General features: G+C 45.9%; 1 protein-coding gene across 1 annotated transcript in view; it reads left to right on the top strand.

Moving 5' to 3' along the window:
* The first annotated feature begins 580 nt into the window (after nt 1-580).
* The window catches only part of LONRF1 (LON peptidase N-terminal domain and ring finger 1), a 29,047-nt gene continuing 14,150 nt past the window's right edge, over nt 581-15,477 (top strand). The window contains exons 1-6 of the mRNA XM_025179944.2: nt 581-1,561; nt 7,858-7,976; nt 11,433-11,555; nt 12,617-12,763; nt 13,310-13,550; nt 13,638-13,734. Coding sequence (XP_025035729.2) covers nt 952-1,561; nt 7,858-7,976; nt 11,433-11,555; nt 12,617-12,763; nt 13,310-13,550; nt 13,638-13,734 — 1,337 coding nt within the window. The 5' untranslated portion in view covers nt 581-951. The remainder of the gene's footprint in view (nt 1,562-7,857; nt 7,977-11,432; nt 11,556-12,616; nt 12,764-13,309; nt 13,551-13,637; nt 13,735-15,477) is intronic.

Below are 15,477 nucleotides of genomic sequence, written 5' to 3' on the forward strand. Positions count from 1 at the left end.
CGGCATATGGCTTCCCGTGCGCGCTGCAGCACAGGGAGAGGGTGTCTGCAGGGCGGGTGCTTCTCCAAGGCATTCTTGACGCCACCAAAATTTCTGCCCCGCTGTCCCCACCATGCTGTAAGTTGCAATGCCCCCTGCACCACCCAGGGGCAGTCCGGCACTTCCAAACACCTGCGCAGGCTCAAAGAAGCATCTGGAGCCAGAGGCCCGCCGGCGTGGGCACCGCTGTGAAAAAAGAAGTGCACGTGTTTGGCGGCGGGGGTGTGAGCGAAGGGGGAAGGTACTGTCCTATAGGTCCCCCTATAGGGGACGCTGTAGCGCAGAGGATCAGGCATTCGCAGCACAACAGGGCCGAGTCTTCGCTGCCTGTGACAGCCTCTTGTACACGGGGTCCCGCCCAGCCCCGCAGAGAGGCTGCCTCGCAGCTCCCACTACAGCGGGGCTCTAACCTCCCCAGGGCGGGAGCTTCACATGCGCAGTCTCCTCCTACTGCCTCAGGCCCCGCCCACTTCCCGGGCGGGCTCCGCCCTGGGCGCCTGCACGCCTCCAGGCCCCGCCCTCTCCTCGCGGAGCTCTGGCACGCGGGGAGCGTCGAACTGTGTTTTGTAATCTCCTCCGCCCCTTCCCCCACGCCGTGCCTCTCAGCCAATGGAGAGTGCCCGTTGTGGTCAGCTGACGCAGCTTTTTATGTAAGCCAGCGGCGGGGATTCACCCGCCGGTCTGCGCCGAGGTTTGAAAGGGGGTAACGGTCTAACGACCCCTCCGTCAGGCTGTCGCGCTAGGGCGCGCTCGTTCCCCGGTCCCGTGCCCCTCCCCCTGCCGCCAGTGCCAGCACAGGGCCGTGCGCAGAGCCGAGCCCAGCCTGGCGAGGAGCCGGAGCGGCGCGGCGAGCGCCACACCCCCTTGTGGGATCCGGGCGGCTCGCGGGGCAGGGTGGGGGCTCGCAGCAGGATGGCGTCGTCGGTGGCTGTGAGCTCGGAGGGGTCCCCGGAGTCGGGGGGCAGCGGGCGGCCCCGCGGGGAGCCCGAAGGGGAGCAGGAGCGGCTGCTGCGGCGCGGGGAGCTGCTGGCCCTGGGCAATCATCTGAAGGAAGCGCTGGAGACTTATTCGGCGGCGCTGCGGCTCGGGCCGCCTGCGGGACCCCACCGCCTCGAGACCCTCGTGGACTGCCTGGTGCTGAACTACCGCTTCCGACAGGGGCTGGGCGGGAGCCGCGGTCAGGGGACTCCGGGGGAGGGCGGCGGCGGCTCGGCCGCGGGGCCGCTGACTTGCTGCGGCTGCCGGGGCTTCCTGGGCGAGCCGGTGACCGCCCGGTGTGGGCACAGCTACTGCCGCCTCTGCCTCCGGAGGGAGCTACGCTCCCGCTGCCGCCTGTGCCGGGACCTGTTGCTGCCCGCCGGGCCGCCCCAGCTCCGGACCAGCGTCGTGCTCAGTCAGTTGGCGGAGAAGTGGTTCCCGGCCGAGTGTGAGAGGGCAAGGACCGGCAGCCGGCTGGGGGAGCTGTTGAGCCAGGGGCGCTTTCGAGAGAGCCTAAGCGCCGTCAGCCAGGCCCTGCAAGCAGGTAACGGACTGGGGTTAGGGGAGCTCAGCTCTGTAGCCCAGGGGGCGCTTCGGTTGGGTGACACGACAGGCAGAGTCTTGGCTCCTCGGCTGTGTCGCAAGGAGCTGGCTTTTCTTGTCAGTCCTCTGACGCTTCGTCTTCTCCCTGCCCCCCTTCTCCCAGTCCCCTGTCTAGCCCGCCAGGAATCAGTCGGGTACGAGTCGAAGCTGGGAATGAAGTAAGCTGCTGAAATCACGAGGGGAAACTGGCGCAGGGTTCGGCCCTTTGAAACAAGCCTGACGCATGCTAGAGCTCCAGAGATGACTTTTGCTAATGTTGCTAACTCCCCAGAGGAATGAGTAGGGAGAGAACCAGAAACGTGGGGCTTTCTGAGGAGTGGGTGGTGAACATGTGAGGGTTATGTGTGGAGTGGGGCACACTTGCTACAGCTCTACTCCACACTATTTTCCCAGCATAGCTGTGCCCTCCCTCTAACATAGACGTTGTTGGAAGGAGATGGTCTCTCAGAACCATGCCAGCTGTATTTGCTTTCGTTACAAAGAAAGGCCTTTTTTCTTAGCCTCTCAAGTGTGTCACTAAGACAGTTCCCAGCAGGCAAGGCCTAGTTGCATAAGCAGATGGGATATGGAGGGGGACAGGTTGTGTAATGCTAGTGACATCACAGATGGGTGTGGTAGAAGTTTTATAATACTGTACACTGTTGGGAGAGAAGGCAGGGGGAAATGAATGGGTGTGCTTGGATTATTATTGATCATTGACAACATGCTTGGGATTGCACAGATTCCTGTCTAATCAGTGAGGTTGGTGTAGGTCATCTAGGTATTTAGACGTTATAAAGGTGGGCAAGATAAAACATTTATTCAGAATAATGCTACATTTCCTCTAATGGTGCCTTAACCAAATTCATTCTTCCATTCTGAAATTAAGTGCTGGTCTCTTTATTTTCGCTATGGTTGATCAGAAATTTAGTCTTGTGTGTTTAGCAATGATACCTTTATTAACACTAAATTTTTAATATTTTGGCAGTGTATATGTGGAATTGCCAGCTGCAGGAGGGTGGGAGTTTAGATATCAAGCTAAACAGATTCATTTGATATCGTTGTCTCTCTGCATCTAACATTTCTCCCCAGTATAGATCAGAAATTTTAGAATAAGCTGTTGTCAGAATCAGATCTTAAACGGGAGTGTTGCAGACTATTTCAAACATCTTTTGGAAGCATAATATATGTGGTTGTAAACTGTTTCACTTATAACAGTGTCCTAAATTAGTTTTTAGTACTGTTGTAGCATCCTGTGTAAGTGGAGCCAAAGAAGCATGGAGTGTCCAGAGGGATTTATTTTCTAAATAGAGACTTCTTAAGAATTAAAATAGTTCATTTTAATGATCTAGTAATGACCTAGAATTTAGCATTGCTAGGGAATCCAACAAATAAAGCATAATCTAAATGGGTTTCGGATTATAAATGGGTCACTATACTTATAAATGTTTTATATGGAAGACTGCACCACTGTGGTTTAGGGTTTTTGAAATAGAAGAAAGAAATTTATTTTTCTGGTTAAACATTAAGAACATAAGGGTACCCCCCCCCCCCCCCCCGTCCTTCATGGCTCTGCTTATGGCTTTGATTGTCATAGTACAAGTTGAACCTTTCTAGTTTGGCACCCTTGGGAATTTGCTGGTCAGTAGTTACTAGCGGGATTACCAACACTTCCACTGCTTACTGGACTCTTCGAAGAAATTTGGGGTAAATTAGAGCTAAATAACAGCACAGAACAGTGAGAACCCGGACTGGTGACAAAGAAATTTTATGGGATTATGGGAAACTTGGCCACACCCATAAGTGGACATTGAGACAATGGATTTTGATAGACCAGAGAGTGCTGGACTAGTGAACTTCAACCTGTACTTAGTTTACATTTAGGTTGGGGTCTAACCAATGGCTGATAAAATCTGAAAATACAGCTTTCAATCTTAAACTTTCTTTTTTTTTAACACAGATTATTCAAGCAACTATTACACTGTACACTTGCATACTCAGACTGAGTCTTCATACATTGTCTGCAGGGCCGGCCTTAAGCCGATTTGGCCGAATCAGGCCCCACGCCTAAGGAGGCCCCGCACCTGGAAGTCTGCTCATCTCCCCCTTGCCTGCGCATGCTGCCGGCGTTTGCAGGTGGGCGGGGAGATGCCTGGGTGTGACATGACGTCACGGCCTGGGATTTTAAAACTGTTAGTAGCAGGCGGTGCGTGGCGCCGTGAGGCCTAGCTTCCGATTCCTCTCCCTTGGGGCCCCCTTCCCCGCCTGGAACCCAGTGCCCTTCCGATCCGGCTGCAACCCCTTGAAGGGCTCGTGCCGCACATGTGAGCTGTCGGCGGCAGGAAGAGCGGCTCCGACCACAGCTTCCCCTGCTCCACCTTTGTGGCAGCTGCAGGGAGACGGCGCCTCTGAAGTCAGTGCAGGGAGCTTCCAGAACTACCCCTCACCGCACTCCTGAGTCCTTCTCAGCCCTGCCAACCCTGGGATAGTCGCCACCAGCAGATGTGGGTTTTGGAGGATCTCTGGGCTCCCAGGCCCCTCCTGGAGCTGGGACAGAACCAGGAGTCCTGCCTCTTGAGTTCTCCCTCCCTCCCCCAAGCTTGGCCCTCACCTAAAAGGCCCCTTTTCTCCCCCCCCCCCCAACCTTGTTAAATGCGTCACAAGGCATCTGTTGTGCCAAGCCTAACATTGTCACATTGAAGTGGTGAATAGGATGGTTCCCAGGTGTTGTTTGGAGGTACTAAGCATCCCCCTACCCCCACCTCATGTGTCCCCAACTCCAAATCATGTGGCCCTGGCAGGAGAGGCTGAGGGACTGGGGCTTGTTCAATCTGCAGAAGAGAAAGGGGGGGGGGGGGGAGGAAGTTGAGAGCAGCTTTCAGCTCCCTGCAAGGGGGGGGAGGGTACAAAGAGGTTGGTGAGAGGCTGTTCTCAGTGGGAGCAGGTGGCAGAATGAGGAGCAACGCTGCAGTGGGAGGAGGTGTGGGTTGGAAATTAGGACAGACTCTTTCTCTAGGCCAGTGGGGAAGCCCTGGCCTGGGTTCCCTGGGGGGGGGGGGGGGGAGGAAGAATCTCCATCCCTAGAGGTGTTTCAGTCCCAGCCTGGCTGGGATGTGGGGGTGGGGGATCCTGCTTTGCATAGAGGATGGACTCCTGAGGGCTCTGCTTACCATGGGGTTCTGGGGCTCTTCTCTGTCTGTGAGCTTCACAGGGGAACAGGAAAGAGCAAACTATGGGGGCAGCCTGGTGGGGTAACAGGATGCACGAAGTGGGGGCACCACTGCACAGAATGATGAGTGCAAGAAGAGGGGAGTGACCACTGGCAAGGAGATGGAGGTGCAGGGCACAGGGTCCTACCAGCAGTGGGGTGCAGGAGTGAGTCCAGTCCCCTGATGGGCAGCAGGAAGGCTCTGAGGTGGCTGTGGGACCTCTGCTTTGGAGTCCGCTCTCCCATGGTTGGCAGGGCTAGCCTCAATGTTTACGTGAAGGGTTTGTCTCACCGGGGTTTCACCTGCAGCCTGTCTAGCTCCTCACACCCTGGGAGGTGTCTGTGCTGGCCACAGCTTCCTGCCCAGTGGGCTGTAGCCGGGCTGTGAAGTGGGGCAGGAGCAAAGTGGAAAGCAGAAGGTAGGGGAAAGGAGAATGTAAGGGGAGAGGGTGGGAGAGGAAGGGGCTTGTGCGGAGGGGGAGGGGAAAGAAAGGGGAAGGCACCAAGAGACAGTGTAGGAGAGACAAATGCCAGGGGGCCAAGTGCAGACAATGAGGAAAAGGGCAGGAGGGGAGGTGTCAGTGGGAGGGGGACAGGGTGCTGCTAGGAGAGAGGAAGGGCATTGGGAGCTAGAGGGGGGAGGGGAAGGTGCTGGGAGAAGGCTTGAAAGAAGGGGTGGGCATGAGAAAGGCGGGGATGGAGTAAGGCATGTCTGAGGGTACAGGGCATGAGGGGAACTAGGGCAGAGGTGGTGAAGGGGATAGGCATCAGGGAAAAAAAGGGCAAAGGGGGCAGGGGCAGTGAGGGAAGGGGGAAGGCACCAGGATGGTGCAGGGCTAAGGAAAGGTGCAGGTGCCAAGGGATTCTGGGGGTGAAGCAGAAGGACACAGACCTGCAGGGGAGGGACCAGCACCAGAGGAGAGACGCAGGGCAGGTGTGTAGAGGGAGGTGTTAGAAGAAGCGTAGCTCACATGGTCAGAGTGGGACTCCTGGAGGAATGGGCACGTGGGGGAGAGAAGGGCTGGTGGAGGGGGACAGGTTGCAGGAGGGCTGAGGGCAGTGAGAAGGGCAGGAGTCAGGACAGCAGAGGAGTGTGAGGAGTTGGGCAGCAGGCACCAGGGGAGATGATGAAGCAAGGAGAGGAGACATGGCAGTAGAGAGAAAAGGTAAAGGTTTATAAAATATTTATTAACTTGGTATGCTGCCCTAAACCTTGTCTGGGCCTGATTTGTGATTCTCAGTCCAGCGGTGATAGTTAACACCAGACCGAATTTGGCTTCTGTGGGGGGATAGGCTTTGATTAATTGCTTAGGCCCCACAGTAATTGCTTACCTAAGTCCCCTTTTTTTTGCACTCAACAAAAAATCTGGGTAGAGTTCAAATTGGGCCCCACACTTCCTAAAGCCGGCCCTGACTGTCTGTTTCATTGTATAGTCCTAAAATGACCAGTGTTCCAAAAGTTGCTACTCCATGTGGTAGTTCTAATGTGGTGGAAGCATTTAACGCAGCTGTATACATATGTAAAGGATGTCCTACAACTTTAGGAACCTTTACATCCATTGATCTGAGAGCATGCACTTACAAAACATTGCTGTGAAGTACCAAAGGCAAATGCATGATTGTTAGTAGGAGTGTTAAAATGTGTGTAATTAAGTAACCATGTAACTGCTGAAAACTTCAGCATGGTTACATGATTACAGGTGGAACGGTAATCAGCTCCCTTGGAACTGGTGCATGTGGAGAGCTGTTTTTTAAGCCAGATTCCTGCATGTACCAGCTCCTACCTGCTGTTCAGTACAGGGTGGCAGGCAGCTCTCCAAAAGCCAGTGCACACAGGGAGCTGACTTTTAAGTAGGCTCCCTGTGTATTCCAGGAGCCTGTATTAACAGTGAATGTTAACCAATGAGTCCAGGCTCATCAGTTAATGGTGTACACAGTTACACTTTCACATCGCTACTTAGTATGTATTCCGAGCTCTTGGCTAGGCAAGGTTTTTCTTTCCTCCAGTAACATAGAGGAATTCTCACAAAGACTCAGAGTTTGAAGGGGGAAATATTAGCTTACTCTTTTTAAAAATAACACACCTAAACCAAGGGAATTTAAAGAAGCTTTTCTCCTTTTCAGCACACCTTAGTTCCACTTTACCCAGACATACAGTCGAAAATCTGATTGACATAAATCTGTTGCCATGAAATTGAACTTAATGTCGTAAACTCCGTTTTAGTCAGGCTAAAAGAAAAGATAAGTTTTAAAGGAACAAACCCTTACTCAAGATAACTGCTTTAAATAATTTTCTCTCATTATTTGGGAAGTGAATTAATTATAAGCATAGAAGTTTGCTTCCAGTATAAAAATAACTCTTTACAAATATAGGGTTGCTGCTTGCTTATTTTTTGGTGTTTGAACAAAATACATGTACTCTTGTTGTACAATATAGTTGTGCTCTCACTTCTGTAGTTTGTAATAGAATAGTGGTTTGATATTTGTAATTTTGGTGTTGCATGAATACATTTTTAGTTTTTATAAAGGCATACGCTTAACCTAAAGATGGAGCCAAAACTGATTGAGAGCATTTTTTTTTAAGTATTGCAATGCTGGGACACATGTGCAAGAACAGCTTGCAGTTTTGTAAGTACAGCCACTCCGATTTGCAAATAGGACGTATGCCTGCATATCCATTCTGCATAGCTAGTGGCTGATAACATGTTTATGGGCCACGTCATCTCAAATGGTCCCTTGAAATATGTAACTATTTATGCTAAACAATCTATTTCTCTTTAGATTTAGCTGTGACATTCTGGGTGTGTTGACCAAAGCTGAAGATGTGTGTAAGCTCAAATTCTCCCTTGCCAATAGAATTTGGACCAATAATATACATACCTTGCCCACCTTGTCTTTCTAATATCTGGGGCCCAACATGGGACAGGACAAAATTGCAGTTTTGACTAAAAAATAAGTGTGCTTGTAAGTTTTATCATCTTATAGGAATGTGTAATTTTTAAATAGATCAAAATGTGTGTATATTTAATTAAAAATAATCTTGTTTTCAGATCCTAGCAACTTGATGTTGAGAATTTACAGAGCTGAATCATATGCTGGTCTCCACGAGTTTAAAACAGCCATAGAAGAGCTAAATGTTATCATCTCTAAAATGCCAAATTGGCCAGAGGTAAGATTTGCAGGCTGAGGATTTTTAAAAAATCGAACTTGTCTACAGTATAATTAATGCTAAATTATGATGTTCAAATGGCATCAGAATAACTTTGCTGACCCAGTTATTCTTTATTTAAACTTTCAAATTAGTATTGCCTACATGCTCGATCTAAAAAAATACTCTTAAATTGGGGAGTTAAGAGTTGTGCAAAATACTGCATTTCTGCATCCTTGTTTTATATCTTTATCAATTTTTATTTTAAACTTTTCAGAGTGGAGGGTTCTTGCCCTTTTTCGTCAGTGAAATGTCTTGATGCTATGCAAATATTTTTTTAAAGTTGTATTTTTTGTTCTTGTATGACACAGACCAGTCTTCTCCCGCACACCCCCCCCCCCCCCCCAAAAAAAATGATCCCAGTGCACCAATGGCTCACAAGAAAGTTCTAGGTGGGTTGCCACATCCTGGGCTGTTTTAACTCGACACTAGGCCCTGACCTAGGCAAACTTAAATTTCTTCTGGTCTGGGGTGAAAGAGGAGTTTTTTGGGGCAAGAGGGTGTTGGAAAACAAGACCGTTTCTCACCAACCCCACAGCGATGGCTTTCATCCATCCATAGATAGGCATGGCTCCTTGCTTGGGCATTGTGACTTGGTGCCTCGGTGCCACTTAAAGTTTTGTGGCCACTCCACTGTCCATAGAGAGATGGCCAGGCCAAATCTTAGTGGTGCTGCAAACCCATGCACATGGCTGCCATATTGCTCACTTGTATTGGCCAAGCTACTCTTTTGTCATGGACAATAGCTGCTGCAACTGTTGTGAGATAAGGAGCAATCTCATCTCCAGCTCCCCTTTACCTCTGCACCAGGCTGGAGCTAGGGTTCCATTGATGCACAAGTTGTACTATATGTAATGGCGGGTCACAAAAAGATGTAGGGTCTACTTAGTAAAACGTACAGTGACTCCTAGACAAGATTGAAGACATTTGCTTTAAAACTAGAGAGAATCCTTTTACCGTCTTGTTACTATTAAATAGACAACTTTATTTATGGTATTAGGTTTGAAACTAGCTAGCTGTTACAGGCTAGGTTTTGACATGCCTTCTAGTTTGGCAAAGCCTAACTAAGCTGCCTGAAACTTCAGACTTCTGATCTATGCCATCTTATTAGAAAAACTTGGATGTGGCATTTGGGAGATAACAGTAAAAAGTCGAGGCAGGGGTGGGGGTGGGTGTGTGTGTGTGTGTGTGTGTGTGTGTGTGTTACACTTCTGATTCTAAAACAGCTTTTTCTAAGTTTGGATTTGTTTAAAATTAGTCTTGGCATATTTAACTGTGGTGAGGAGAAAGAAGGGGCGCTAGCAAGACAAAATACGTGTGTTGGAAGGCTTTGGAAAGGACAGGGTCCTTGCTTTTTTAGCTTTCCTTGGACTTCTGACAGAGCAGTTTGCTTTAACTTGACAAGGCTTTTCAAAAATATCCATGGTGGAGCAAAAAGGAGGGGATGCCATTAACTGGAAATCTAATGTTCAAAAGCTATTTAAATGTTCGGTAGTTCCTTCTGCTGACCCTGAGCCCCCCGCTAGCAGTTGTGGTGGTTTTGTATGCTCCAATAGCCTGTAGTATGCAACAGGAGCGAGAGAGAGAGAAACATTTTAAAAAGACTTGCAAAGAGGAAATTCTATACAGAAGAAATAATAAAACTGACTACACAAAATGAAATCAATACACAGCATAAATAAGCTATTCTTTGTAGCAAAAGTACTGTTTTCTTTTTCATTATTTTTGTTGGTGGCAATGTGTGTTCAAGATTGCATGTCTTTCAGTTGCTAAACGGAGAACACTTTCAGTAGCTGGGAGGGCAGGGCAATTTGTCTTGTGAATTAAATTAAAATATTTCTTGTCTTAAAGTAATCATGTAACTATCACCATTGTATGTAAGCTGAAGGCATTGCTGGTCTTTCATGAAGATTTTCATGGAGTGAAAGATATTTGATTCTCAAATATGTTCCATGATCCCTGATTTAAATGTAACTTTAATTGTGAATTTCCAGGCTTTGCTTTTAAAAAAAAAATCCTTTTAAGAGAAAAAACTTGAAAAGGTAAATATTTACCAATTTTAACTCCAGTTTAACTAGTTCATTGCATAGTACTTGTGGATGACTCTGGATGTGGTGCAGGTAGCTATAAGGCAGGGTCTTTCTGGAAAAATGTGCTGCTTGTATATGCTGCACATAACTTTAACATGGAAATTTGAATAAAAATTGAATTTTATATTTAAAAATGTCTCTTTAGAGTTTTAGACTTAGTGTAAAAATTAGGGATGTGAACAGTTATCTGATTACTAGGTTAACTGGACCCAAATGGGTAATACCTACTGGTTCTGGTTAACTGGTAATATGGGAAAGGGAGGACTGTGTCTGGAGCAGCTCGCCACCTGCTGAAGGTTGGGGACTGTCTCCAGTGGCCCAAGCGCAGTCCTCCCTTCCCCCAGCAGGGGTTGCTCTGGCAAAGGATAGGCACTAGAGCCATCTCCAGCTCCAGGATGGGACTAGGGGTGGGAGCTCTAAGGGATGCTACAGCCAGGTTGGAGTGGTCCCCAGCCTGGGATCCCGCTTTAGTCAGTTAACCAATTAAACAGTAAGTGGCCTTAACGTTTAATCAGTTAACTGATTAACCGGGATTTTTACATCCTTAGTGAAAATATAATCACTTTTTCACTATTTTAATGAGGAAAAATGTTATATGGTAAATAATTCTTGGAGTAGTCCTGTAAGGGAAGGTGTATTCATTTTTCATAATACCTACAGAGAAACTCAGCTTGTGAACAAAGCATCTCAAAAATTGAGCTTGCTCTATAGCTTACTCCAACAAAGTCTGAGGACCTTTTTAGTCTTCATTCCTAAAAAGGTGGACATGTAAGAGAATCCTTCTCTGCTCCAAGAAATCTGCCCCAGATGAGTAGAGGCAGAGATTTTCTTAGGAGGAAACTTTCATCAAACAGCCATTGTAGGGAAACTCTCAGCCATTAGTTGTGGAATTATGGCAGTTACTCTGCAAGTAAAGATGCACTGAATTTCCTTTTTATAAACTTGGTTTTGGCCTAAAATTATTATAAAATATCATATTGGCTGTAATATTGTTAGAAAAAGTTGTGATGAATTGGACAAATTTTTTCAGAAGTTCCAAAGGTGTATTAAGTCACGTTCATTTCATAGTAATGAACAATCTCTGTTCTTTAGTTGTAACTCTGAGGTGCTGTTTTAGCTGCATAGAGGAAGGAGACTAGAGAGCATAGTATGTTCCTCCTTTCTGTGGACCTTCTAAGCTTTGCAGAAAAGGCATATTCTCTTCCCTATCGTGTCTCTCAATTCTTTCCTGCACGTAAAAAGGAAAACAAATGCAATATCCTAGTATGTCCAAACATTATTATAGTTTCTTTAATGAAATTATCAAATGTTGCTTCTATATTTTCAGATTTACTTCAGAAAAGCAAAAGTGCTGCATGACGCTGGGTTTGTAGGTGATGCTTTACAACTGTTACTACAATGCTTATCCCTTGATGAGGATTTTGTTCCAGCAAAGTTAGAAGTAGAAAAGGTAACTTGATAGTTTGTGGCCCACTTTACATTAGAATGTCAGTCTTTAATGTATTTAGGCTCATGACCTCTGCAACTATAAAATGTTCAACTAAAGTGTAAACAAAAAACAGGACTATGTAGCACTTTAAAGACTAACAAGATGGTTTATTAGGTGTTTCAGCTAGACCAGACTAACACGGCTACATATCTATTACAACTAAAGTTTGGATGATTTTATTTTCAGGAATTTAATTTTCTGTGCAGAGTACAGAGTCATAGTGTCCTTGGATAAAATAAGTGTGCACCAAAATACTCCACACACATCCTTTTTTTTTTTAAAGATGAAGTTGAGTTACGGCAAAATATGTGTAATTAATCCGTTTAGAATAATAGTTGGTATGGTTTTCAAGTAAAACAGATGTTGCTCAATTTTACAGAAATCGGATTTTCATACTTTCCAGAAAATGTCAAATTGAGTACAAAAATCAAATGTTTTAAGTTTTTCATTCTATGGACACAAATATATCTGCATTGTCAACTTTGCACAATGCAAATTAATATATTTTCAGAACTTCATATTGTTTAATTACAAGCTCATATTTAGGTGTGTGAGAACCTCACTTTCTGTAAGATGGGAATTTAAGAGATTAATTTATGTATAGAAATAAGGATATCCAGTATCAGAGGGGTAGCCGTGTTAGTCTGAATCTGCAAAAGCGGTGAGGAGTCCTGTGGCACTTTATAGACTAACAGAAGTGTTGGATCATAAGCTTTCGTGGGCAAAGACCTACTTCGTCAGATGCATGTCAAACACTTCTGTTAGTTTATAGGGTGCCATAGGACTCCTCGCCGCTTTTGCAAAAATAAGTTCGTAATTATTTAATTAGGAGCAGAATTGTACTGCACTGAATTTGTGCGACAGCTGATAATATGGTAGTGAGTAAACGGAAGGGTATATTTTAAAATTAAGAAATTTAGATATAAAGTAAGCTGCTTCGTGGTGGTCATGTAGTTATATTCACTGAAGTCATAGTTTAATCTTTTCCTCCTAATCGTAATGTTAAGATGTTTATCTTATAGACATTGTGTGATTTGCTGTCACCAGAAAATGTGAGAGAGAGTTTGAAGGAATCTGCTTGGACTTCGCCTCATATACGAAATAAATCTTTTATGCTTGGTTCTGAGATGGAAGAGTCTGACTGTAATTTACAGCTTTGTCCAGAGCAGGTAAGTAATGAAAATCATGTAATATTATATGTATTTTTTTCTCTTGGTTAGTAGATTAGGTCAGGGCATCAGAACTTAAGCTCTTTATCTAACTTTTTTATTAAGCTCCTTTCCTATTGCATGTATATGCTGTAACATCTTTCTGCCTGCAAGCTGTAGAATTTTCTGTTCGATTTAATGAATCAGCTGGAAAATATTGTAATTTTTGACAATTGATAAAACACAGGCTAGTGCACTTATCATTCGTTTCATTAGTTTTTATTAACTCCAAAATAAAAAGGTATCATTATACATTTTTCCAAATAATTCAAAATTTCTTTTCCAAAATTATTTTCCTCTTTGAAGCAAATGAGGATTTTAATCCCTTTTTTAATTTCAGCAGGAGCTTTCTTGACCTACCAAATTCCATAAGTTAACTATTGAGTCTGGCTGTGCAGTGAAGTTTATCATCTGAATTTGGCTTCTACTTATTCATGTTCAGTTGTCATAAATGATTAGTTAAAATTTGAAAATAAATACTGTTAACCATTCATTTTATTTCTGTAGGATTTAGGAGTGCCAGAGATAACAGTGGCGTCTGTCAGAGGAAACCTAAATCGTGTACAATCGGCCCATGCTCTTAACTCAGCAGAAAAGCTTACTAAAGGAGATGGATTAAAAAGGGTTTCTTCTGAACCTCTGCTTTCTGGACAAGAAAAAGGTGCTCTCCTAAAAAGGAAGCTTTCCCTTTCAGAACAGGATTCCACAATGTGCGAAGATGGAAGAAGCAAACACAAAAAACAAGGAGGTAAATAGCTGCTTAATGTTCAGATTAGACATACTTATTTTGATTTGTGTTATGTCTTCACACAGCATGTGTTCTTGTTTCTCTTAGAAACTACAAAAATGGACACTGCATTTTCTCTGGTTTGTGGAACAGTACCACAGCACTTAATTGATGTTGCGGATTTTGAGTGCTCTTTGTGTATGAGGTAATGTATTTGCCCACATCTTTGATGCATCTATTTTTTTAATGTAAGAACTAAAGCAAATTGGTTTATTTGTATTAGAGATCTATTTCATTTGAGAGTAGTGGTCTGCAATGAGCATAAAGTCACGCTAGACGAGCATGATGATCCCTTCTTGCCTTAGTCTGAGTTTGTGAGTGTGTCTGCACTACAATGTAAGACCAGAGTTAGTAGAACTTGAATTAGCAGACTCTCTGCAGTTGTTAATCTAGACAGGAGCGGCCTGAGGCTGGCTGCAGCAGCTGGTGCCCCTGCCTGAACGGCTGTCAATGGCCATGATATCATCGGGCGCCCGGGCCAGCGGCACCCTAGGCAGCTGCCTAGCTCGCCTAGGCTCATGGGCTGCCTCTGAATCTAGTTTGTGTGCATCTATGCTCATTTGTAACCCCAGGTAGGAATTGTTGAACCCAGGGTCCCAAACTGGGGCTTCAGCATCTTCACTAGTATCAGAGGTTAGTTGTATCCGTAGAAACAGAGGGATGCTGTGGCATATTAAAAATTCATAGATTTATTTGGACATGAGCTTTTGTGGGCAAAAACCAATGAGGTTTTTTTGTCTACAAAAGCTCATGCCCAAATAATGTAGTGAAGACACTTAATATATTTTGTGAGTGATTCCAACCACCCATATCCCAGCCTTCCTAGAGCTCTACCAAAATATGATTACTCTAGTCCTGTGACACTTGGATGAAGGCTTATGATTCACAAGTGTCTCTCTAATGTGTCTTTTTGCAGCCCATGATATTAGGCACAAATTTTAAAATCAGTGTTTTATGTTCGAAGCTTGGGTTTATGTTGCAGCATAGACACTTGAGTAGGTAGACTACTTGGGCCCTTGCTGTTACCCTTAGAGTTTCAGACTTGTGGTTATGTCTACACAGCAATGAAAACTTGGCTCAAATCTAACTCCCCCCTCCACACACACACACACATCAGTTCTGCTAAACTAGGACTCTCTGCAGGGCCAGAGAGTCCAAGCCCCCTTCTATCTCCATGTGTGGAATTAATTTTGCTTTTTATGTTGATATACCGTTGATGGTGTGGCACACAAAGTTCATTACACATGTGGGGTTGACAGGGATGGAAGGAGGCTCAGAGCTGGGGCGGAGAAGGTGAGAGCTCTGTTTAGGAGCGTGGGCTCTGGGGTGGGATTAGGGATGAGAGGTTTAGGGTGCTGAAGGAGGCTTAGGGATGGGACACTGTTGTCAGGGAGGTGTGGGCTCTGGGGCTGAGGAGTTTGGGGTACAGAGGCTGTTAGGAGAGAGGACAACCTCCTCTCCCCCCCCCCTCCCCCCCGGCACTCTTTTTGCCACAGCTGCTCTGGCCGGGGAGTGGTGTTACTCCATGGTGGCGGCAGGTCTGCCTGGGGGGGTGCCCTTGTAGGTCCAGGGCGTGGGTAGAGGCATCCATCTCTCCTCCTGTAGCTTTGAGTGCCTGCACAGTACTTAATAGGCAACTGCACAGCCACACATCTTGAAGGGAACGTAGGTGCAAGCCCATGTTAAGTTTGGACCTTGGATTGCTTTTCTGTGTGCATGTGTCCTTGGCTTGAATTGGATCTCTGAAGTCTTGCAAATACACCCCAAAGTTCTTTGAGGCAAATTTTCTTTTTCTCTCTGTACTGATAATCTGTGGTGCAGTCTGCAAATGGAAGCCACGTCTCCTTTCTGTAGTAGCTCAGGTCACTGTTAACCCATTGTCTGCTGA

The sequence above is a fragment of the Pelodiscus sinensis genome, chromosome 5, assembly GCF_049634645.1.
Source record: "Pelodiscus sinensis isolate JC-2024 chromosome 5, ASM4963464v1, whole genome shotgun sequence".
Taxonomy (NCBI): domain Eukaryota; kingdom Metazoa; phylum Chordata; order Testudines; family Trionychidae; genus Pelodiscus; species Pelodiscus sinensis.